General features: G+C 53.2%; 1 protein-coding gene across 5 annotated transcripts in view; it reads left to right on the top strand.

The window, feature by feature from the left end:
* BCL11B (BCL11 transcription factor B) overlaps nucleotides 1-23647 on the top strand; it is a 102235-nt gene that overhangs the window by 7364 nt on the left and 71224 nt on the right. For 2 of the 5 annotated variants that reach the window (XM_024982137.2, XM_005222295.5), the window contains exon 2: nucleotides 7013-7378. The exons of 1 other annotated variant lie outside the window; for it this stretch is intronic. In XM_024982137.2, coding sequence (XP_024837905.1) covers nucleotides 7013-7378 — 366 coding nt within the window. Of the gene's footprint in view, nucleotides 1-7009; nucleotides 7379-23647 lie in introns of all 5 variants that reach the window. 2 more of the 5 variants (XM_005222296.5, XM_002696767.7) reach the window with 1 other exon arrangement.

The raw sequence follows: 23647 nt of genomic DNA, 5'->3' as shown, positions 1-23647 counted from the left end.
AGCCAGGGGAGAAGCACCGTTTTTTACTGGCAAAAGGGACAGCAGATCGCGGTTTGATTAATGGTGCTACATTCACGGGGACTCTCGTCCGGCATTTTGACATATGCAAGTCTTTTGTGTAGTTGCTGAAATTCAAGAAATTCATTCTTTATTTCTTTTTTTCTGAGGCAGCTGATAATCTGCTTGGGTGTTGAATTAGCCAGCCCGAGCTCTGCTACGATAATGAAATCCCAGACCACACCGAATTAGGTAACTTCAAAGTAAAAAAAAAATCCTCTGTTTTACACAACTTTTTTATGACCCCCTTCGACTGAACTGCTGAAATGCAAATACAGTTGAGAATGTTCTAACGAGTTCTATACTAAAACAGCAAGCAGAAATGACTCAGGAAAGTTGAGTGCCAGCGTTATTGTGATGAACGTGCGCCTCAGAAATGGATGCACTGCTGAGAATTAAAAAGCGGGGGGAATCAGGTTTAAATTTCTACCTTGGAAACGAGATGTTGGAAGCAGCTTCCACTCTTGCTGTTCTGCTGTGAGCCTCAGAGCCTCGCCTCCAGTTAAAGGCTCTCAGTTCAGCATCCTGTGTGGATGGTCCTTCTCTTCTGTTTAACGCCTTTGAAAAGGCGCAGCATTAAATAAAACAAATCTCTTCATTGGGCCTCGAAGAGTGCTTTTCTATGTTTTATTATGAGCTCTGTCGTGTCTGAAAATTTAAGGTGTTTGCAGGTTTATTGACTCTTCTGAATGTGTTTAGAAGGATTTCTATAGCAAAGCATTTGTCTTTAAAGAACTATCTGATTTCTCAAAACATAGGTCACTCCATGCTCTGGCATCATGGGCTTGCCTTTTTTCTCAGTCATCTTGTAGGAGTGGATGGGCTCTGTGAATACACCTGAGCGGTGCTTTCCTTGTTTGTGGCATCTTTTTCCTGCTTTTGGATGTGAGACCCGGCCTCTGGAGCTCAGTTTTGGGGGATCTGGAGAGGCGGGCACACTGGGGGAGGTGGGGAGTTTGGACTAAGTCTGTCGAGCAAGTTAGGGGAGTTTTCAGGGAGCCGATTTTAACATGCTTAAGTATCCTGAAACCAGGCTGGGGGCATAGAGGACAGTGTGTGTATGTGGTGGGGGGTGTTCCTCTTACCCTCAGAACGCTCCCCCCCCCCACTTCTTGAAGAGTGCTGACTGGGTTCTTCCTGCGTCCCAAACATCTCCTCGGATCAGGAGTCCCTACTTTCCTGAAATGCAGGTCAAGCCTGGGTCTTGCAGCGACAGGCCCGGTCAGCCAGACTCCAGGTCATCTTCACGGACAGGGAAATCCACATTACAGAGAAGGTTGTGCCCCGGCCTCCTTCTTTCTGTCCAGATGTCAGAAATATGGAAGATTTCACTTTGAGGCGGGTGCTGCTTTTGGCACGGAGCAGGCAGGACCTGGTGGGGTTGGTGGCGGGCCCCGGCCTGTGCCCTTCCCTCCAGTGTGAATGTGGCGCGGGGCCTGGGCCCCCAGTGATGTGACACCTGGGGCAGGCTGGAATCTTCGTCCTGCTCCTCCCAGGAGGACAGGTGGGCCAGGAAGAGAGAGCCCAGACCTGTGGGACCTGCCTGGGACCAGCCTGGCTGCCCCCTCCCCGGGTCCAGCAGCAGCCCCAGGCCTTTTCTGGAGGCCAGACAGGGCTGCGTTGGTGGCCCCTTGAGGACATTGGAAACACGTGCCTGGCTCGGCTGAGGCTCCTCTCCGACTCCTCTGCCGGCCCCGCGTGATTCCCTCCGAGCGGAGAACTTCGTAAACCTCTTGTCGAGCCTTTAGGCGTCCTCTAGTCATAGATTATTTTCTCTGCCAGGAATTGATTCCTTCTCTCTCCCGTCTCCACTGCCCCCCCACCCACCCCCGACCCCCGCCTGCAACGACTGTCATTTTCTCTTGGATCCAATAAATTAAACGTTGATGGCGGTTCAGAAAGTGTGCTCCGTCGAGGGGTGCATTTTGGTGGCGTTTAGGGGTTTCGGCCCCTCCTTGGACGTTCACGCGGAGGAGAGTGACAAATCCTTTCGCAGATTGTTGGTTTGGAGCTGGCTGGCAGAGGCTGTCTTCGTAGGAAGCAGGTGTAACGTGTCCTCCCTTCGGATGCGGCGCTCCGGCGCGTGGATGCTCGTCTCTTGTAAACATGCGTACAAATAGGATGGCGGCGGTGACGTCGGTGGCAAAGGATTTTGAGAGCCTGGCACCCCTCCCCCCACCTCCTTCCCCTACCCACCCCACCCCCATCACCGAAACAGTGATTCTCCATGGGTTTCTCCTGGTCTGTGGCTTAGCCATTAAGGACAGAGATTTGGATTTGAATCAACGCAGGGTTAAGGGAACGCAGGCCTGTGTGCTGTGTGTGCGGCAGGGCACATGCTCTGGGCTCTGGGGACAGCAGGAGGCCGGCCCCTTGGTTGGAATTCCCCGAAGGGCAGCTGCAGGGGCAATTGTTAGAGGAGACCCAGGGCGGGCAGGGCCCTTGGAGCCCAGCGTGTGAGGGGGGTGGGGGTCCCTGGCCAGGTAAGGCCCGCTAAGCCTCTGCAGCTGCTGGGGGGGCCTGTGGGCTGCTTGGCCTGGTTGGTGTTAATGATGTCTTTCCATTTCTGTCTTCTGCCCAAATTCCTTCCTGGCCAGCCCAAGGCATGGGGGAACTGGTCCGAGGGTCAAGTGTTTCCCCGTCCACTTAACAGGAATGTCCATTAGTATCTGTGAACCCTGATTTCACTGCTTCTAAGTGTATTGATGAGCTGGGAGGAGGCCTCGCCTTGTAAATGAAATGTGGTTTTGTTGTAAAAGAAAATGACAACAAATGTGTAACTGTGTGTGTGTGTAAATATATGTTTGTCCATGTGCTTCAGGATGTCACGTTTCAGAACCCATCAGCCAGGTACCTGCTGCTGGGACAAGTCATCAGCTGCACTCAGTCATCTTTCCTCCTGTTGAGTCAAATGTCTCAGCGATCCGTCGACTTTATTCGGCTCATGACAGTGAGGGCAGCAGGGTTTTCCAGAGCTGCTGACTCTTGGGGGAGCTTTGCGTGAAAGCGGAAATCCTCTCCGAGGAAAGGACCTCATCTTTGCCTTCTTTTTTTATTTTTATTTTTAAAAGGCTGGAGTCTGTGGGACGAGGCAGCCAGAGGGGCTGGTTGGTAGGGTCTGGGAGTTTGAAAGGCTGTTTTGTGTATGTGTGACTTTTCTCTTTCCTGGTGCTTTTTCGTCTCTGGGTGGCAGTTTGGGCGACTCTGCCTGTCAGGCAGGGGCCCGGTCCTCTGAGCCTGTGCGGGATAGTGGGTCTCCACCCGCGCCCACAGGACTGAGGAAGGAGGGTTTGGGGGGGCAGGCCCCATCTCGCTGTGCCCTTCTCTGAGCCTGGGCAAGTGGTTCTTTCTCCTTTTATTTCTTCTGTGAGCGGTCGGCTTCTAAGAAGGGACACAGGCACACACGCACACACATGCACCCCTACGCCCAGCTCGGTATCCGCCTGCCAGCGGAAATGAAACCACAGCCCGCCTTTGGGGGTGTCTCCGAAGGCCTCAAGCATGAGATTCAGCAAACTGTCTTGGTCCACCCGCTCTGACCTAAAAGCTTGACAGTTTGGGGGTTTGGGGTGACGTTGCTGCCTTCCTGGGAAGTGCCTCCCACAGCAGCCAGAGCCCAGGGCTCCACGCCCCGAGGGGGTGGGGTGGGGTGGGGTGGGCAGAGGAAACCCCAATCCTTGAAGTTGGGTGAACACCCCCTGTCATCTCCAGGAGTTTTACTTTCAGCACCGCACGTGGGAGGGGAGGGAGATGTTTTTGTTTCTTTTCCTCCTGGGTCCCTTTGGAGGAGGCGGAGGGCTGGACCCTGGGTCTAGGGACCTGAGTTCAGAGCGGTCTTAGGGATAGGACTCCAGCGGAGCCTGGCTGCCCAGGCTGGCTGGCTGCAAGAGGCCTGGAGGCAGAACTCAGACCTGCAGCCCAGTCAACGGCTTCGGATACTTTCAAACTCAATTACTGGGGCTCACGAGGCTTGCAGCAGGAGGAAAGTGAAAAGGCAGAGACTGCCAAATAAAGGAAGGAATACCAGATGTTACCAAAACAAAACAAAACAAAAAAAAGGAGGAAAATGAAAAAGTGCTGGTACAGAGTCCCTTAGCAAAAGATGGAGAGGAGAAGGATGAATACCTATGAACAGGCCTGCGTGAACTTTGCTCATTTTTAAATTAGCCTGTTTCTTTTGCAAGAGAAAAGAAGTTTGAGATTATGTAGTTTAAAATCCCCCAGCAGAGAGGAACTATTCAGGCTTCTTCTCAAAATTCCCACCGGGGAGAACGGACTGATGGACTCGGCTGAAAAAGTTTAATGAAAAGCAAAACCAAGACGGGGAAGCCAAGATGAAATTAGACGACAGAAAACATCTCCCTGTCCACAGAAAGGATGATCAGGTTGCGGTTCGGATGGATGAACTATTGTCTTTTATTTTTTATCAAATGCCCTAACAGATGCTGCCGAGTGCCAGGTCCGCTCAGGAGGGCCAGGTACCTCCACTCTTCCTACCACAGAACTCACCCCTGTTTGATTTGAATTCTCAATTTCATTTTGTCCTTTTTTTTTGCTTTTTCAGCTCATTTCCTTTGTGCCTCTCTTTCTTTCTCTCTCTCTTTTTTTTAACAAAACAATATTTTGACATCCTCCTCCCATTTATTAAGAGTTCCTTCTCTAGCAATGGTGCACAATACGTCCTTATATTTCTAAAGAACTGTTTTCACAGCCTTTCTCCTTTGGCTCTGAAATTATGTATATGTAATTGGTAATTAAAGGTGCGAGCTTTTCAATATAAACAGTATTGCTCAATGTTAGATCATTAAAGGGAAAAGAGGCACCGAATAATTACCTTTAACATTCTGACAAATCGTGTGCGGGGAACCGGGTACCCCTAGAAACACTGTTCGGCGTGAGGGTTGTGATTACATTTTAACCATAGCAAAGCATCTTTTCATAAAATAAATTTGTAAATTAATTATGTAGCATTGTCTTCCAACTCCCTTTTAAGTAAACTCTGGTTTCTTTTTAAAGTATAATTAATGGTTTCTGGGGCCGCCTTTGTGCACACTGTTTTCTCTGACCTTCTAGGCTCCTTTTTTTTTTTTTTTTTTGTTAGAGGTATGCAGACAAAAGATTTTGGATTTCTTCGTCTGTGGGGTGTTTTTGGGCAGCCACATTGCCAGTGCATTTCTACATGTAATTCATCGAGGGCTCTGTTTGCTTTTCTAGAAGCACGGGTGGGATCTCAGATTGTCACCTCCCTTCTCCGCAACACCTGGGCGCCTACCCGTGCATGCATGGTTCATGTGTGTTCCGTGTCCTGTGCCGTCTGCTGGGTCTTCCACACAGACTCTCACAGGCCTTGAAGAAGCTTGTGCTCAGAACACACAGAGCCGTGATTTATAATGTAGGATGGAAGATGCCACAGGATTTTTTCCTTAAATTATCTGTTCTTTGGCTCTGGCCCGTCAATAACTTCACTGCCACGGAATGTGTTTTCCTCCACTCTGTTTCTTCCCTCTGTTCTTCTGTGGTTTTCATCATCCTTTCTTAAATGCCACACAACTTAAAACGTACCTGCCTCCTCGGGTTTCAGACCCCTGGCTGCCCCCTGGCTTCTCGGAAGACCCCCCCCACTGGTGCTGTCTACACGGCCATTGACATTTGCTCTTGACAAATCCCACCTCGAGTTTGTTCAGACCCTGAGCGTGGATGCAACCTTGCTGTCCAGTTGCCTTATTTATGACCTGTTGGTTGGCTGCGTCTCCCAGGTTTTCCTGAGGGGGTTGCTGCTTTTTGAGGTGTTTATTAGCTTCAAAATATTTGGGTCCCTTGCCCCCTACAAAACAAAAATGAAAGGAGGTAGGTAGATCGGCTGCTAAAGAAATATGAAAACGTTCAGCCCATTGCAAGTGTGGTTTGTCATCTGCCAAGAAATGCTTTTGGAGTCTGAAGAGCTTTCTTTTCTTTTCTTTTTACTGGGAGTGAAATAAAAACCGACCAACAAAAAAAGACAGTAGGGAGTTGGTGAGTGTCGGCAAAATCTACAAAGCGATGGAAGTCTGACCAGGAGCAGAGTGTTTGGCAGGGGAGCCGGCTGCCTCGTTCAGCCGGCTAGCCGCGTCTTTTCCCTGCTTTTTTTTTTCCCCTTCGATATTTCTTTCTGAACCAATGCTCACTTGTTGCTTTCTGAGCCCCGGTCCTTTCTTTCTCTCGGAAAGACCAGCCCCGGGACGCCCGTCTGGGTTTCTGTTTTCCTGTCTGGTGTGCAGCCAGGTCTCAGGTAGAGGAATGCGAGCAGGGGCACTCATGAATGGGGAGGACCTGAATGAAAGGTGGGAGGGAAGAGGGGTGTGCGACTCCCGCCAGAGCAGGGAGAAACAGCTCTGGCTCACTGTTCTAAGCCTTGGCTGCCCATTGGAATCACCTGAGAGCCTTTTTTTTAAAAAAAAAAAAAAGACAGCCTGAAGCTTGACTCCCAGTGTCATTGGTCTGGGGTACTGCCTGGGTGCCTGGGGGTTTTCAAAGCTCCCAGGTGGTTCTGAGATGTTGCAGAGTTTTCGAGATGCCTCTCCATCATGCTGCCACCAGGCTGGGGATGGTCCAGCCCCCGGTGGAACCAGGATTGTGCGGATGTGCAGGTGGTCATGCGCGTGTCCCTATGCTGAACTGAGGGGAAATTGGCAGGAAATAAACTAGAAAGCCGTAAGATCCGTACCGCTTAAGGGGCAACCTCTGGGAGCTGCAAGGGCTGTGCCCAGAGCCTCAGTTTGCCCATCTGTGGCACGCAGGATGGCGAACCCCTTACCTCCAGGAGTCTTGGGTGGGGAACGTGGTGAACCCTTCGCATCCCGCAGCGGAGGGGCCTGCCTCTCGGTGGGGAAGGGTTGGAATGAACGATGGGTCTTGTGACTCCTTAAGCCCATCTTGTCTTCTCTGCCCCTCCCCTTGTGCTTTCTCTCTCCAGCAGAGCCTGAGCATGTGGAGGCCGCCATCCTCGAGGAAGACGAGGGTCTGGAGATAGAGGAGCCCGGCAGCCTGGGGCTGATGGTGGGTGGCCCCGACCCTGACCTGCTCACCTGTGGACAGTGTCAGATGAACTTCCCCCTGGGAGACATCCTGGTTTTTATAGAGCACAAGAAGAAGCAGTGTGGCGGCAGCCTGGGGGCCTGCTATGACAAAGGCCTGGACAAGGGCAGCCCTCCGCCCTCCTCACGCTCTGAGCTCAGGAAAGTGTCCGAGCCGGTGGAGATCGGGATCCAGGTGACCCCCGATGAGGATGACCACCTGCTGTCACCCACGAAAGGCGTCTGCCCCAAGCAGGAGAACCTCGCAGGTATGGAACGTTGCCCTCGCCCGGCCGCTGTAGAAGCCACCCCAACCCCTCGGGTCCCAGGCCCGCCCTCGCCCCTCGCTGTGCCGGGGGAGGGGCTCACCCTCTGTCTGAGGGTGGCGGTGCTGGGAGGGCTCACGGGGCTACCAGGATGGGCTTGCCCTTGCCGAGGGGCTGCCATCCGGGTGACCCTCAGCGGGAGAGAGGCCTGGGGCTCGGAGAGGCCCAGCGGGCTGAGGGTTGCTTTGCTTTTGGCAACGGACTCCGTGGTGGGGGCCTTATTCACAGCTGGCCGGGAGGGCAGGACGGACCTTGGGAAGGCTTGCTGGCCCTGACTTTGCTGGTGTTCTTGGCTTAGTCTCTGGCTTTGGAGCCCGAGCGTCTCGCGTTGGAATCTCTTCTTCACATCTTGGACAAAGTCAATTTCCCAATCTGTGAAATGGAGTGAATGAGACCTATCTGTTGGGGGTTGTTGTGAGGCTTGATGAGATGTTGCGTGGGGGGAGGGCCTGCTGGGGGCCCTCATTTTTCTCATCCACTCTCTGGCCTCGGTTTCCCATCTGTCTAAAGAGGCCCCTTCTGATGTTGCCTGGTGCTAGCAGTGGGCCCAGGGAGGGCTCGTGGGAGCCTGGCTGGAGCCGGTGCTCCTTGGGGGAGGTTGGCCATTGCCTCTGGCACGCCTACCTGGTGGGCCACCTGGATGGCTGGCTTTGATCACCTGAAGAACAGGTGCAGGGGCTGGTGTCCTCGGGCAGGCCTGGGGAGTTGGCCTCAAGTTCTGTTCGGGTCAAGGCCACGGCACGCCAGGGCCTCCTCCAGGGAGCTTGTGCTCCATGCAGCACAGAGTGGTGGCTTCCGGTCTGTCCTCCTGAGCTCAGGGCCCAACTTGGCCCGGGTTTCCTAGAAGCGGCGGGACGCTCTCGGAGTGCGTGCAGGGCGCTCTCGGAGTGCGTGCAGGGCTCAGATCCTGCCAGGAGACTTCGGACGAGCTCCTTCGGGGTCTGAGCCTCAGTTTCTCCTGGTGTCACCAGGAGGGACAGTCCTGGCGGGCCGGGTGGGTAGGTTCAAAGAGCAGGAGCTCCATAAATGCTTTGCCAGTGGGGCTTTTCTCCTGGGGGTACTTTCTGGCACCGCACCCGCAAGCAGGTGGCTGGCCGAGAAGATTGTATCCATCTCCACTGCGTCTGGGTCATGGAAACCAGCGGAGATGCTGGGCGGACTGAGGCTTTGGGTGCTACTTGGGGTGGGCGGGTGAACTTGGTGGAACCAGGACACTCTGCTCCCATGGGTGGGACATATGAGCGTGGCCAGGAGACCCCCACCCCCACCCTGCCATCACCCAGGAGGCAGTCAGTCTGGTGACGCAGCAAGCCCAGCTGCTCTAGGGCAGCCACCGGGCAGCTCTGTGACCCTGAGCCTCCCTTTGCCCATCTGTACAATGGGGTTAATGAACTCTGTCTCTGGCCTGCAGTGGAGTGCCGAGTCCTGCAAGCATGGGCTGGGCCCTGGGGAGACCCTGTGCAACCAGACTGGCCTGTGGGGCTGGCCTTCTGGCGGGCGTCCTAGCGTGAAATCTCCCACACTCTTAACTTGCCCAGGGCGTTGAGAAAAGTGTCCGACGTGTTCAGGCCAAAGTCCCGTCAGCCCCGGTTTCTCAGAGCGCAGAGCAGGTCTGAGTGGTCCCGCCTTCCTTAGGGCCGGAGCCCTGACGCGGAGGAAGGTGTTGGGCCCCTGTGTCTGTCTTTCTTTTCTTTGTCCGACGCTGAGAGACAGTTTTCACCGGTGGCACAGACACCTGGCATCAGGGCACACAGACCTTTCGGGAGTGGCTTCTGCCTGCGAGAGGGGCCCCATTCATGGTTCAATGGGAAGGCTTTCTGCTTTCGCCAGGGCCCATCCAAATCCTCATTTCACAGGGAAGGTATTTTCCAATGAGAGGCTGCAGATCATTGTGGGTAGGTTTGTTTAAGAAAGCGACTAAATATGATTTCATAAAAGGCAAAGTTAATCTCCAAGGCGGCTTTGTCCTCAACCCCCACACCCCCCCGCCGCCCTCTGCACCCCTCCCTTTTTCGGGGTTGTAATACTGCAGCGGCCTACAGTATTTTTATTCTGTGTGTGACGAAAGATATTCTTGGCCTTTTCTGTTCAGCAACAGGACGAATGGATTTCTTCATCCTCGAAAAAATATGTAAAATAATCCCTTAGAAGTCTAAGGAGATATGTTTGTTCAAAGCATTTAAAATGTTATTTTAATCAAAGGCACGAGACAGTCTCCATGCTGTGTCAGCTAAAGACGACCATTCCGTTTTAACAGCCCGTCATGATTTTTCCTTCCCAGGCTCCTTTTTTGCCTTTTCCCCTCCCTACTTTGACACCAAGTTTTTCCTTCTTCTTCTTTTTTTAAAAAAAATTTAATAAAAAGGAAAGATTAAAGAATAAAAACTTCAGTAGCTAAATGTTTAAAGTCATTTAATATGGTGGGAGCATTAATTATTTTAGCTTTAATTGAATTCTGAGGACTGCGGTGGTTGCATTTTTGTAGACAAGCCCTGTTTATTATTTCTCTGTGTAGATTAACAGTAAAGGAAACACAGATAACTTTTAGTTATTTATTGTAAAATAAATGTGTCAATTCATGTGTAAAGCAAGCTGCTCAAAGATAATTGAGTCTTTATATTTTAAGAGGGGGACTAGGAATTCCAGGCGCTTCTCCGCCCGGGCTTCCGGAAATCTACACAGCTGTTGCCCCAGCCCCGGGCACTGCTGGCCTTACCCAGGCCTTTCCTGTCCCTGCTTCCTGGCCGTGGCTGGGAGGGGATGCTCCAGCCTGTCCATGCACCCCTGTGGTAGCTGGTGTGGGTGGTGCTGATTCCTAGGACTTGGCCTCTGGCTTGGTGGTCTGAGGCGGGGCACCCATGTGGCCGTGAGGGTCCTGCTTTTCCTGGAGCCCACAGTCTGAGCGTGGTCCAGACAGGCAGGTCCCAACTCTCTTCCTACCAAGTGCTTCTAGAGGCTGGGCTCCAGAGATGGGCTGGGCAGGGCTGATCTGTAAATATGTGGGGGTCCCTTCCACTGTTAGGGGCTTCCCCAGTGGTTCAGTAGTTAAGAATCCGCCTGCCAATATAGGCAATGCAGGAAACATGGGTTCGATCCCTGGATTGGAAAGATCCCTTGTAGGAGGGGGCATGGCAGCCCACTCCAGTATTCTTGCCTGGAGAATCCCATGGACAGAGGAGCTTGGCGGGCTGTGGTCCATAGGGTTGCAAAGAGTTGGACATGAAATGACTGAGCCACGCGTGCACTTCCACTATTAAGGACATCCCCAGGGTGAGAACTGAGCTGGAATTCTGTGAGGCATTACCCCAGAGTGGCACTCGTTCCTTGGGATGGTATTCTGGAGATGGGTATAAAGAGATTAGTTAACTACTTTTTTTTTTTTTTTTTTAATGATAGAGGGGTAGGAGAGTGGAGAGAGGGTGTTTCTGAAGCCTTGTTTCCTAGGGCTGCGGTCCCCAACCTTTCTGGCCCCAGGGACTGATTTCGTGGAAGACAGTTTTTCCGCTGACCAGGGTGGGGGGGATGGTTTGGGGATGATTCAAGCACATTGCATATCTTGTGCACTTTGCTGCTGTTATTGTTACATCAGCTCCACCTCAGCTCATCAGGTGTTAGATCCTGGAGGTTGGGGACCCCGTCCTATTGCATTCCTTCATTCGTTCAACTAGAACCTCCTGCCCTTCCGCCACCCTGGACATCCCCACTGGAAAGAGCCCCCATGGGGCAGGCGCGTGGTGGGAGCAGGGTGTGAGCTGCCCCGCCTTGATGTGTACGGTCGAGTTCTGGGGTGCTGCTTTTTGACAGTGTGCCGGGGCTGGAGAAGGTCCCTCGAGCTTCTGTCCAAGGTCCCCCTGCAGATGGAGGGCTGGTGCTGGCCAGAGGTAGGGGCTTTGGCTGGAGATCTGACCCAGGGGCAGGCATCTGATACACATCTACCTGTATAGGAGTTCTTCCTGTTTCTTAAGATCCCTTCCCACCACGTCATCCCTGCCTCTGAGGAGGGTTCTGATGGAACTCGGGGACCCATCCATCGAGGGCAGCAGGAGCAGTGAACCCTGGGAGGGGAGGTGAGCAAGGTCCAGGCTTTGCCAAGAGCATGAGTCTCTGAGCTCTTCTCTGGGATGAGCGTCCCGAGGAGGGGTGTCGTGAAGCGGGGTTAGGGGTGTCTGGGTTTGCCACCCCCACTGGGGAGCTCAAGTCTGCGGCCCACCCTGCTTTCTGCCGGCCACTTGCAGTGTGACGTGCCCTTCTGAGCTGCAGGGTCCTCATCTACCTAACGATAATTGTGACATTTAGAAAGGACGTGTGTGTGGCATGCATGCTGCGAAAACAAGTGGGCCCCTCTTCCTTCAGGGATGCTCTGCTGTCTCTCTCTGGCTCCATCATCTCCCAGTGTTAGAATGGTGACTGTTGGTCTCCCTGGGATCTGGGAGAAATTTCCACTGGGTTCTGAGGCTGCCCGTCGGAAACAATGGGACGACAGTTGCGTGTCCCATCTGGTGTGTGGCCCCTCCTTTCCCGTCTTCGGTCACATTACTGGTCATCTGGTGACAACTTGAGGGCAAGTTGCCTGGGAGGAGCCGTGTGGAGGGTTGAAGGTGAGAGTGCCAGTCGCCCAGGGTGGGATTTTTGAGCCCACCCAGGCAAGTCGCTTCACTTTTCTGGATCCCAGTTTCCTCGTCTGCACCTGCTTTTTTGGCTTCATGCTTAGAATTCAATGAGATGAGAGTGTTAAGCGCCCACCCGGCACAGGGTCTGGGCTCAGATAGACCCCTGAGAAATGGAAGCATCTGGAGAGCTTTGAAAAGAGCGTGGACCCCGCCTGGTGGTGTGAGATGCTTGCCTTTCAGAGTCAGTGTCCTTAAAACTTTTAATGAATGTCTCTCAGCCATTCCCTCCACGTTCCGCCTTAGAATTCCCACTGTATCGCCCCTGATCACAGGTATTTCATTTTTGCGCGTTATCACCCCTACCACAACCAAATGAAGCTATCAAGGGAGGAATGAGCCATCAGCTGTCAGCCATAGGTGGGCCTTTTCTTTGCTCCTTCCCCCAAACGCCAAGTGTCAGATTTCTGGAGGAATGCGGAGACAAGCAGCAGGTAACAGCGGGTGGCAGGCCCCCCTGGGCTGGAGGTGGCGGGCAGGTCCGTGCCGTGATGGCTCCACCTGGTTCCTTTATCAGCAGCAGGGAAGGACTGGAGATGCTCCTGGGGGTGGAGGGCAGCGTTCACGTGGCGGGCAGGGCACGCACCAGGGCTTCGGTTTGGGGTCCCGGTGACAAAATGCATTGCAGAAAAGGGCTTCTGCTCAGCCAGGGGATTTACACTGCTGCTTGGAGAACGTTCGTTTCAGACTGTAAAAAATAAATAAAATAAGTGTGAGAAAAGAATATTAGCTTGGCCAGTGGGAGAAACTAAATAACTTGCTCGTGCTGGAAACTGGAGATAAACCCCACTTGCAGGTTGTCTTAAAAAAAAAACCCTGCATTTGATATATTTAGAGTTGTTATTTTTCCTTCAAATTAAGATTAGTTAAATCCATGTGTGTTGTGGCATGGATTATATTTTTTTATTATTAAATCGTGACAGCTAATTATTAGTTCTGTCTGCACCAAGGGGTTGTGGACTGTTCTGTCTGACGGACATGGCCCTAGGTTCTGGCTGGGATAAGCTGGGCATTGCAGGACTGACCTCAGAGCTTGGGCAGGGCTGGTGGGTGGTGGGTAAGAGGGGCCACCCACTGAGCTAGGTGCTTTTCTTGGGTTGAAATCTCACCTTGAAACAGATACTGTTAACCTACCACTCTGAAATAGATGTTTCTAATCCCACTTTGAGTTGGGGCTCAGAGAGGTTAAGGACTTGCCCGAGGTCACACAGCAAAGTGGAATCAGACTTGGGTCTGCCTGGCTTCTTCATATAGCACAGAGTATGGAGGCTTTTAGGGAGAGGGATTCTAATTTGCCTGGCTGGTGGAGCCATTGACGGCAGGCACTATCTCCAGACCCCATTCAAGGTGTTCTTTGAAGCCTGTCTCAGGTGTGACCCTTGGAAACACTGCCAGGAGACCTGAGGCCCCCAGAAACCTTGATGCAGTCCCAGGCATGCTCAATACAGTTGCCCACACTTGCTGGTAAAGGTTTGGAGAGACAGGTGGCAGAAGAGCAATAACATAAAAGCAATAATTCAGATGGACCAGGGTTAGAACTGGTATTTTGCCGGTGACTTCTTGTAGGACCTTCAGCTAAGTGTCCACCTGTCCAAATCTCAGTTTCCTGTTAGATGGAGTTAACCTTTCTTATCTGTCAGGCTTGTTCTAAGGTGTGGTTTAGACAACGTATGTGTATACTGGCTTCCCAGGTGGCTCAGTGGTTACGAATCTGCCTGCAGTGCAAGAGACGCAGGTTCGATCCCTGGGTCAGGAAGTTCCCTTGGAGAAGGAAATGGCAACCTGCTCCAGTATTCTTGCTTGGAGAATCCCATGGACAGAGGAGCCTGGCGGACTACAGTCTATGGGTTTGCAAAGAGTCGGACGTGACTGAGAACACACCCATACACACACAGGAACACACACACACACGCCTATGGCTAGGTCCCTATGCATTTGTAACTGTTAAATAGTAGTCGCCAGTGGAGTGAGCGGGGTTCTGGCCTGAGCTGGAAAGATCTCTGCCTTTGCCCATCCTCGCCTGTTAAGAGACATGTCTGAGCTTGCATACTTGGTTGTCGGCAGGGCTCTGGCCACACCAGGGTGCCCAGCCCTGCAGCTCAAGCCAAACTGTTTCCTCTCTTGGAGTCTTGGTTTCCTCTCCTGTAAACGGGGATGGGTGGTCTCAGGGAGGTGGGAGACAGCAGGTAACCTTTGTAATCTGTTCACACCATGGCAAAGAGTGTCAGTAAGCTCCACAACATGACTGTAGTACTACGTCGTAGCTGGAAGTTGTATTGAACTAAGAAGGAGATGCAAAATACTGGTCAGTGAAAGGGTCAGTTCCTCCCCCTTTTAGGTTAGGGACCTTACAATCTGATTTATATAGGTGGATCCATACTTCCAGCAGGAGTGCAGAAAAGGGGAAGGAAAGTAAAGGAAGAGAGAGAGAAAAAGGCACTGGGCTCTCAAGAGGAGAACCTAACCAACATTCAGCCTCAATTATTATTATTATTATTAGGGTTTTTATTTGGCAGTAAATAGTTAGCAGTTGACTTAAGTTTTTTATTAGCCTTTTGACAGCTCCCCACCCCCCATTCCCTAATTTTCATGGCTGACTAATGCATAACCAGCAGCTCCAGAATCTCTCAGGAGTGGGCTAAGACAGCTCCATAAATAAGGCAGCCTGGATGTCACCCTGTGCCCTTGGAGTCCTCTTTCACCGAGGAGACAAAAAGATCTGAGTTTTTCGTATTTGGATTTTTAATTTAACACATCCTCATTAGAGCTTACAACGTGCCAGTCACTGTTTGAAGGGCTTTACACATGTTAACTGATGTGACCCTCCCAGCAGCCTCACTGTGCAGAAGAGGAAGCTAGAGCACAGAGACCTGAAGTCCCTGGCCCAGGGCCACATAGCCAGTGAGCGAGGGCCCCGGGTGTGAACTCCGGCAGTCGTGTTCTTTCCTGTGGTGAAGCCTGTACTGCCCGTGGTCATATTTCATCCCGCGTTCCCATCCACTGTCTCCACCCCAGTAGGGCGGTAAATCAGACCTACTTTCATTTTGTAGATGAGGAAACTGAGTCACAGTGAGGGTAGGTGCCTTGCTCAGCCACGCTGTGCTGTGCTGAGTCGGAGGGCGAGGGACGATGCCTGCCTAACCTGCTCATGTCCTGTGAGTCAGCGGCATGGTCGTGTCTAGAAACCAGGCTCCTGACTTCCAGCCAGGAAGTGACCTTCACAGGGTGGCATGGGGGTCCTCACCCGGTCATCTCCGGGGAGCCCAGGCACCCGGGGTTCCTGTGGGTCTTTGTGGCTGGCAGGGCCCCTTCTGCTCCCAGTTTCCCAAGGATGCAGATGAGGGAACCCGGGGTGCAGTGTGGGGTGCACCCCACTGCCGTCCTGTGCCTGTCTGTGGATTGTTTGTGCCTTCTGCCATCTGTGCAAAAGCCATCTTATTAGGAGCTGACCCCCAGGGTCAGGATTGGGTTAGCAACAGCCCTGTGGATTTATTGCATGAAGCCTGGGGAAAGGCAGGCCCCTGAATGCTGTGTGACCTTGAGCAGACCCTCCCCCTCTCTGGGCCTGAGCTTCCTTAGTGGAAAAGGAGTGACCAGCGGTTTCTAACAGGTGCAAGAGCCTGTGCAGGGTGAGGGGCGGACTCCAACTTCCCACCTAAATTCCCTTCCCCCCCCCCTTTTTTTTAAAGAAGCCTAGAAGTTTAATTTTATCGAATAAAGAAAGTTCATTCCAGGACTTTCCTCATTTGTTACATAGTGGGCTTAGGAAGTAATTTTTCTTAGAAGATATTGGTGACTGAAAATGATAAGTATTACATTAAAGGATACATAGGGTCTCTTTCTGCTCCAAGCTGTGACGATTCTTCTGGGAGGATTTGGTGCTGCCCTGTGACAGGCATCAAGTTTAGACTCGGTCCCTCGAGTGACCTGGCCCCTTCTGGGCACTGTCCCTCATCCTGTAGATGGGGGCTGGTGGTGTGGTTGTTAAGAGAACCTCTCCTTCCCCAATTGTATAAACCTCAGGCCCCACAAAATCTGGACCCACCCTGGCCCAGGCACTGCTAAGCGGCAACCAGTGACCTAAGCGGGTAGGAGTGTCAGCTTTGCTGGAATTGAGCCCAGGGAGGCGCTGCAGATGGCACGGTGGATCAGGCCTCAGGGCTGGGGGAGGCCTTGTTGGAGAATGTAAGACTTCATCTTGTTTGTTTGTGGCAGCGTACAAGATCCTGGTTGTGGACCAGGGGTCTAACCCACACCCGCTGCGTTGGAAGCACAAGGTCTTAATCGCCAGGGACCTCTCAAGGCTTCGATTTATTTTGTTTTTAAGTGGGTTTCCTTAGGGTACTCTTCATCTACTGGTTTTGATCTGGAGGCCTCCTCCCTCCGCCCCTGGGGGAGGGGGCCGTCCCCAGGAAGGAGGAGTCTGTGGGGAGGCTGGATCTTGTGGGAGGGGGAGGCCTGGGGAGGAGAGGTGGGACCTTGTGAATGAGAGACCCTTCTGGGAGAGGGGTTGCCTGTTGCTGTTCAGACAGCATGGAAACTGGGACCCCCAGGCTCCTTGGGGTGGAAAAATAGCAATGCAAGGGTCTTTGGTTGAAGGTGAGAAGTCAGAATCCTCCCTTCCTGGTGGAGAGGAGAGGGCAGTTACTTGGATGTGACTTCCAAAGCGGGTGGACCCCCCAGCCTGCGACAGCCAGCTCAATCTCTAAGTCAGGGCACTGTTTGATCAGGGCTGCTGACCCTTGGGCAGCATCCATGGCCTTCATGTTGCCAGTGTGGACACAGCCTTAGGTGTAGGCAGGTGAGTCCAGATTCAAAGGTGTAACAGGTCCTTGCCCACCCACGATGAACCTTCATGTGCAGAGACCCGCAGCCTGTCAGCCCCAGTGCCTGGGAAGCGATGGTGTGTGGGGGAGTACGTCTGTTTAACCCAGCCGCGTCCAGAAAACATGCTTGTCACCCCTGACACCAGGTACCAAAGGGATCCAGGAAAGTAGCAGAGGAAGCACTGGCTTTATTTCAAAAAATAAAGTGACCAGGGATCTGACCCACATCCCTTGCGTTGGAAGCGGGTAGCCCGCCTGCTTTTTTTGGTACCTGGTCCTCTGGCTTTTTTGGGCCAGAGAATGGCATCTGGAGAGTTTAGCACAAACCCCGCCCCCCCCCCCCCCCCCCCCCCCGCCCCTGCCCCACACAACCAGCAGGGTTCTAGGGGTCTTCCCCTGGGGCTGGGGGTCAGGGACTGCCTGTCCTGGGTTTAGTATCACCACAGTCATCTAGGGTCCTTCCTCAAAGGAGAAGCAGGACAAACCTTTGATGGCCCCCTCCCACCCCAGAGACTGGCTGAAAAGGTTGAGGCTGCTAGACCCCACAAAACCAAGTTCTCCAAGGGAGCCAGTGGAGTCTTTCCCCCTCCTACCCCGAGTTCAAAGCCAGCCAATTAAGAAATCTAAACAGTGCGGTCTTCTCCCGGCATCGTTGACATCACTGGCTTGTAAAACTTTCCCTGCAGAAGGAGGCGAGGCGACTTGATTCCCCGGGGAAAAAGAAGTATGTAATTTTCCTGACCTGGCCTTTGCTTGAGATCGGGAAGGAGGGGAAGACACGCAAACGGGGCCTAAGACACAAACAAGATCCGCGCTCTGGCGTCGGGGTCGTGCCGCCCGCGGCCCCGCGGTCTCAGATGCAGAAAGCAGCCTGCTGCGTGCGGGGAATGCCTGGCTCCCCTAGTCGGGCGAGGCTGCCCCCGCGCTTTGGGGCCGGGGTCGCTGGTGGGGCCTGGGTCGTCGGCCTCAAGCAGGGAGGGTGGGAAGATGGACATCTTAACTCCGCCCAACTCTTAAGACTGAACCTCTTTCCCGCTCTCCTAAACCGGGCGCCACCTGCCCCACCACTAATGCAGTTGTCCGTGTGTCCGGATGGTTGCCACGTGTAAGACGCCTCTGGCCGCGCCCCCCGCCCCTCAGGGTCTCCAGTGACTCCCCCACCCCCGGGCCTGGTTCCCTCCCCTCCCCCGACGGCGCCCACCACCTGCAAATCATCCGCTCCCCCGTGGGAGGGGGGCGGGGACAGCACTTGAGGCCCCGCCCCCCGGGGGGCCCTCCAAGGTGGGGGTCCCTTAGTCCCTCTTCCCAGCCGAGACCAGGCACACAATAGCCTTTTCCGTGGCGGGTAACGCCGAGCTCCGGCGGGGGCGCAGGGCTCCACCTCGACCCCGTACGGGAAATGGGCGGACACTCTGGCAACTTCTTGATGGCTCCGGGGCCTCCCCTGCGGCCGGTGCCCCTCTCCTGATCCGGCATGCCGAGGCTCCGCTCGAGGGTCTTTAGGCGCGTCTGGGTCCCGCTCTCGGCAGCCGGGCTGGCCGACTCCCGCGGCCACTCCGGCCTGCGCCCCGGGCGCGCGGGCTGTGCGACCAGCAGCCATTCCTCCCTGCCCTCCAGGTCCCGGGCCGCGGCGGCGCGCGTAGCCTGTGTCTTCCAGGGGCGGGAGGGCCGAGGGGGGCTCCAGGCCCATGCATAATTCGGGGGCTTAATGGACCAGCTGCCCGAGCTGGGCGGCGAGGGGCGGGCGGAGGAGGCGCAGCTGACCCTGCCCGCGTCTGGCCTCACCGGGAAGGCGCGCTCCTTTCTTCCTCCCGTGACAGCTCCCCTCCCCCCTCGGGGCCCGGGGTCCGAGGAGGGCGGGGGGCGGCCGAGTTCTCGGGTCGGCCTAGGGGAAGGGGGCTTCCTTCGCGCCTCCAGGCCACTTTTCCCTGGGGGCGGAGGCGTGCAGTGTATCCGAGACCCACCAGGCGCGGAGTTGGAATGCAGGTTTCTTGGGAGCACTTGGCTGTCCCGGAGTCTTTCTTTCCGAGACCCTCCCCCCCACCCCACCCCCGGCCCCAGGCGGCCCCCTGGCGGCCCCCTGCTCCGAACCCGCCCAGCGAGCTCGCCCCTGGCCCCGGGCCAGCCCCTTTCCCTGGCAGCGCTCGGAGATGGATGGAGGCGGAGACCCAAGGTCAAGGGCGGGGAGGCCGCCGGCCGGGGGGCCCCTTTGTGCGCTCTGGGCCGCCCCCTCCTCCCACCGCTGCCGCTGCTCCCTCCCCGGACCCCTGGCGGGCGCCCGCGCTGGTGACCTTCCTGGGGCGTGGGGAATTGTATTTCAGGACCCATGAAAAGTCCTGCGAGCGGCCCCCCTCCCCGAGCCGCCGTGCTCAAGGGGCGGGCCTCCTGGGCTGGGGTGGCGTTCCTTCGCGGGCTTTGGTCCCGGATCTTGGGGAGGGGCTAGGGGGGGTCCCCTCTCCTCCTGCTGCCCAAGCTCTGGAGGGTCGTGCCGCCCTCATCCACCCGCCTTGGCCCAACAGAGCCCGGCGGTTCCCTACATTCAGGTGAGGCTCGGTTGGAAGACGCCTTCCTCAAAGAGTCCCGTTGTGCATAATTTGTGTCCGTCCGGAGCCAAAAAGCCCTGTCCAAAAGTGGTGTTCTTCGTAGTGTGTGTGTGTGTGTGTGTGTGTGTGTGTGTGTGTGTGTGTGTTTGTGGGGGAGGAGAGGGAGCCTGCTTTTCTAGAGGGAATTCCTGGGGCTGGGATTTAAAACACTCAAGAACAAAAGTGTTTTCCCAATTGTGTGGGAATGCAACCCTCCACCAGAATGGGGCACAAAGCCTCCTGGAATTACAGGGAATTAATGTCAGCCCTTCCTCCAGGCCGACCTCCTACAATAACTCCCCCAAAGAGAATTTGAATGCAAATGGTCACCTTGCTAGGAGTCTCTCTTTATTTTTGCTTCCTAAAAATTGGCCTCCAATTGTTTAAAGCACTCCAACAGGCCCTTAAAGACCCAGAAAAGCATTGGTTGGACGCCCAATGTATTTACCACAAAGCTCTTAAGAGAATGTTCAAACATTTTCCCAAAGCTGTTGCTCTGGAAATAAAAATGTATGCTGTTTGCCTATAGAAGATTAAAAGTTTACCTTCACCATGACAGCTTTTCTAGCTAGAATTGGAACCATGTCTCTATTTTCCATTATTTCAGAAATAGGTCTGAATCAAGCAGAATATATTTGCTGTAACGAGAGTCAAGATAATTTGAAAAAATATGTATATACATATATATTTATGATTTGGGCTGGCCCAAATCATAACAGAATATTAATATGGCACTTTCTCTGCTCTCAGAAGCTCACGTTTTTTGTAAACAATGCCTTTATGGCATTTTGAGTAAGAGTTGATCTTAAAAAAAAAATCTCATATTTAGCTTACCCGAACTTTTGAGCAGCTTGCTTTTTTTTCTGCTGGAGGAATCTGAAGGCATTTGTCAATTTTTTTTTTGAAAGGCCTACGGAAAAGGTAACAAATTCAACACTTGGGAACTCAAAGCCGCTGCCAGTCCTGGACAGGAAGGTTTTCTTATGTGCCTGAACTTGCTCGTTGATTTCTCAGACGTCCATTTATAACAGTTCTAACAAGATAGAATCTGCCTTTGAATATCTGTAAATACGGGTAAAGATCACAATCCCGCACGCATAATGGTCCAAGACTGAAGAGGCAGATTCTCGTGTTTGATTAATATTTATGTTACCGGATTCCTTTACAAAAAGAAAGAAGAAACACTAATTATGGGTGTGTGTTCCAGGGGCCCCGTCCTGGGTCTGTGCAGTTCCTTTAGAGAGATGTCCATTTCGGGATTTTTGGAGACAAGGTGTGTGTGGGGGGCAGGGGCGTGGGGTGACTGTTCAGGTTTTGCTTGCGAGACAGGTAAACGTGCGATTGGTGATTTAATGGCTGTCACAGGGAGGGGGAGGCCACCTTGTTTCTGTTTTCTTTATTTTGACGACTCAACAGTGAGGAAAATTATGAGTGATTTCTCCCTCTCGATTTCGGTTAAGGTTTGGGGCAGAGTGGTGGAAGGTTCTTGTTCAGAATCCTCAGAGTGAGCCCACAGCCCCCCGAGTCCTCGTCCTCCTCTGGTGGACACACACCTTTCTGTGTCCAAGTGGCCGGTGGGCTGCCTTTGAGGCATGTTGTTCTGAGCCGTGGGACAGGTCTGCAGGGCCCAAGTGGCTAGCCTTGTCATGTGTGGAAGCTTTGCTTGAGAATGAGGGATTTTGTGGGTTGGATCGTGTTGAAATACCCGTGGAATTGGTAGCCAGAGGGACCCAGGGAGGCCTCCTCCAGAGGTACATTAAGCATCTTCAGTGTTACTACTTTGAGCAATCTAGATTTTCTTAGAGGGTTTTCTAGGAGCGTGGCCTCCAAGGCAGCATCTGACTCTGGGTTAAGCTTGTCTTTGCCCTGTGCTGATGTGTGCAGGAGCACCCCTGATGTAGAGACACAAACACCTACAGGGCTGAAATGGGTTTGTTCTTAAACAACCCAGGGCAGACCAGTTCATCTCTTCATTTCTTCATCTGTAAAATGGGGCTATTCCATTGTTTACACTCCTGCCTCCGTCCAGATAGGAAAACACACCATTCTGGAGGAGTGAAGTACAGTAATTGCTGATTGCAAAGACATCATGAAAGTGTTGATTGTTTTTGTTTAATCCACGGGGGCAGGGTGACTAATTTGCAAAAGGGAAAGGAACCAAACAGCTACTTGTATAGCCTGTCATTCTCTACGAGGGGAAGGACTTAGGGGGTTGAGGAGGGGTGTGAGGGGCAGGACTTGAATTTCCAATTGAGGGACCTGATAGCAATAGGAGACCCCTTTCCTCATCTTCTTTCATTTTAAGGAGCTGCCCCCTTTCCCTCAGCTCCTGGTTGTTGTTGGGGGCTGGCATGTGACTCAGAAGCCTAGTACAGAGCTGTTGTCCTTGACCTGAGCACCTCAGAAAAGGTGTCTTTCTTGATATTCTGTGTCTAGCTCCAGGAGAGGAGCGTAAAGAGAGTGTAGATTTGGGTTGGGGAGGAATGCATACAGCAGGCAGCCTGTAAGTGCACAGTCTTGCTTGGTGCAGGTGAGGAAAGTGCTCGGTGCAGACTGGTGAGGAAATTCTCGGTTTGCTATGCCACTGCATTGCAAAGCTAACAGAAATTGGCATTTATGCCCACTGAGCACACAGCTGGCTCCCCTGAAATGGTACCTTCACAAGGGAAATGGGAGGCCCACGTGTCCTGTTGGGGCTTCCTCTTACATTTTTGTTGTTGTTTTTCTTTCTGTGAGGCTTTGAGTCTTTTTTCCAGCAAATCCTGAATGACCTGAATTCGATTTTTAATAGGAATCACCTCTGGCAATGCCCCAAACCTCTGGCTTTTTAAGTTTGCTAGTTGGAAAATACCAATGCTTTCTTGGTATATCTGGTTGGTTCCCTCCAGGAGGGCCAAGACCCCAGACTTGAGGGTGGGATTGTGGGGAGTGTGGCACTCTGCTTTCTCCACGGGGGACATAGTGGAGCCCTGGTTCCCTGGCATCGGCGTGGGAGCTGGAGTCGGGTGGCAGGGGCATGGCAGATCCGCGTAGCCTGTGTTGGTGCAGGCTTGGAGCCAGAAGCTGGCTGGTGCTCCTTAATTGAATACAGATCTCAGTCAATTCCACATGGGCATGCAGGGGTGGGCAGCGAAGGCACTGATATTTCCCCTTGGATTTGGAAGCCCAGAACCTCCCAACCCGGAGGGCTTCCTCCCTGGTCCCTGCACCCAGCTCACCTGTTTTGCAAAAGAGGAAGGCAAATGGGTGGCTGGGTGGGTGGGGGGGCGGTGTACAGGATCGTGCTGCACCCGTGTAAATACTGTTTGTATGAACTGTGTCTTCTATCTTTTGTTAGTGGCAGCTCGTTAATTAAGCAGCCGATTACTGCTGCCTTCTTTTGACACATGCATGTATTTTGGGGCAAAAAGAGTCTTGTTCTCCTAAAACTCTGAACGAAACCATTCAGAAAGTCCTCATCTATCCTGGGTTCCGGGCTGCGCCGCCACCCCCCCCCGCCCCCCGTCTTCTCTCTGTCCCCCACTGTCCCCCTCCCTTCCCCCCACCCCCTTCCTCCAACCCAAGTGGGCTCGTAGTTGCGTGGAGGACAGACGCTAAGCACAGCTAAATAAATCATGTTTACGCTTGGCGTTCTTGGGAGTGAAAAATCTGTTGGCTGTTTTTACTTCCTTATTTCTCAGCATTTGCTTCCTACCTGTTTTTGAGCACATGCCCAGAAATAGTAGTTTTCTCAAACGAGGGGATAATGCCAGCCAGCCTCTCTCTCTGCCAAGGAAGCTGCTGCATTTTGCAAAACAGAGTGACGGTTTTTAAGTGACACTAATTTTTTTTTTTTTCCTCCCCAAAGAAATTAGGATGTAGACTGAGGGTATTAAAATGCACTTTAGGGAAGGGGAGGGCGGAAAAAAACCCACCCAGTCACTCCCACCCCACAGCATGGGGACCTGCGGCTAGCAGATTTAGAAAGGGTCTCACTTTTGTTCGCACTTGGCCGCCCCAGGGGCCAGAGGCAGCCGGTGGATGAGAAGGGGCTGTCTCGGCCCGGAGAGCTGAGTCAGGTTCATTTCAGCCCCAAGACTTAATTTTCTCTGCCATTTTGGATGATGTGGTACACGATTTTTTTTTTTCCCCCTGTTT

Source organism: Bos taurus, chromosome 21 (genome assembly GCF_002263795.3).
Source record: "Bos taurus isolate L1 Dominette 01449 registration number 42190680 breed Hereford chromosome 21, ARS-UCD2.0, whole genome shotgun sequence".
NCBI lineage: Eukaryota > Metazoa > Chordata > Mammalia > Artiodactyla > Bovidae > Bos > Bos taurus.
The sequence above is the reverse complement of the archived record's forward strand: the minus strand, read 5'-3'. Positions and strand labels throughout refer to the sequence as shown.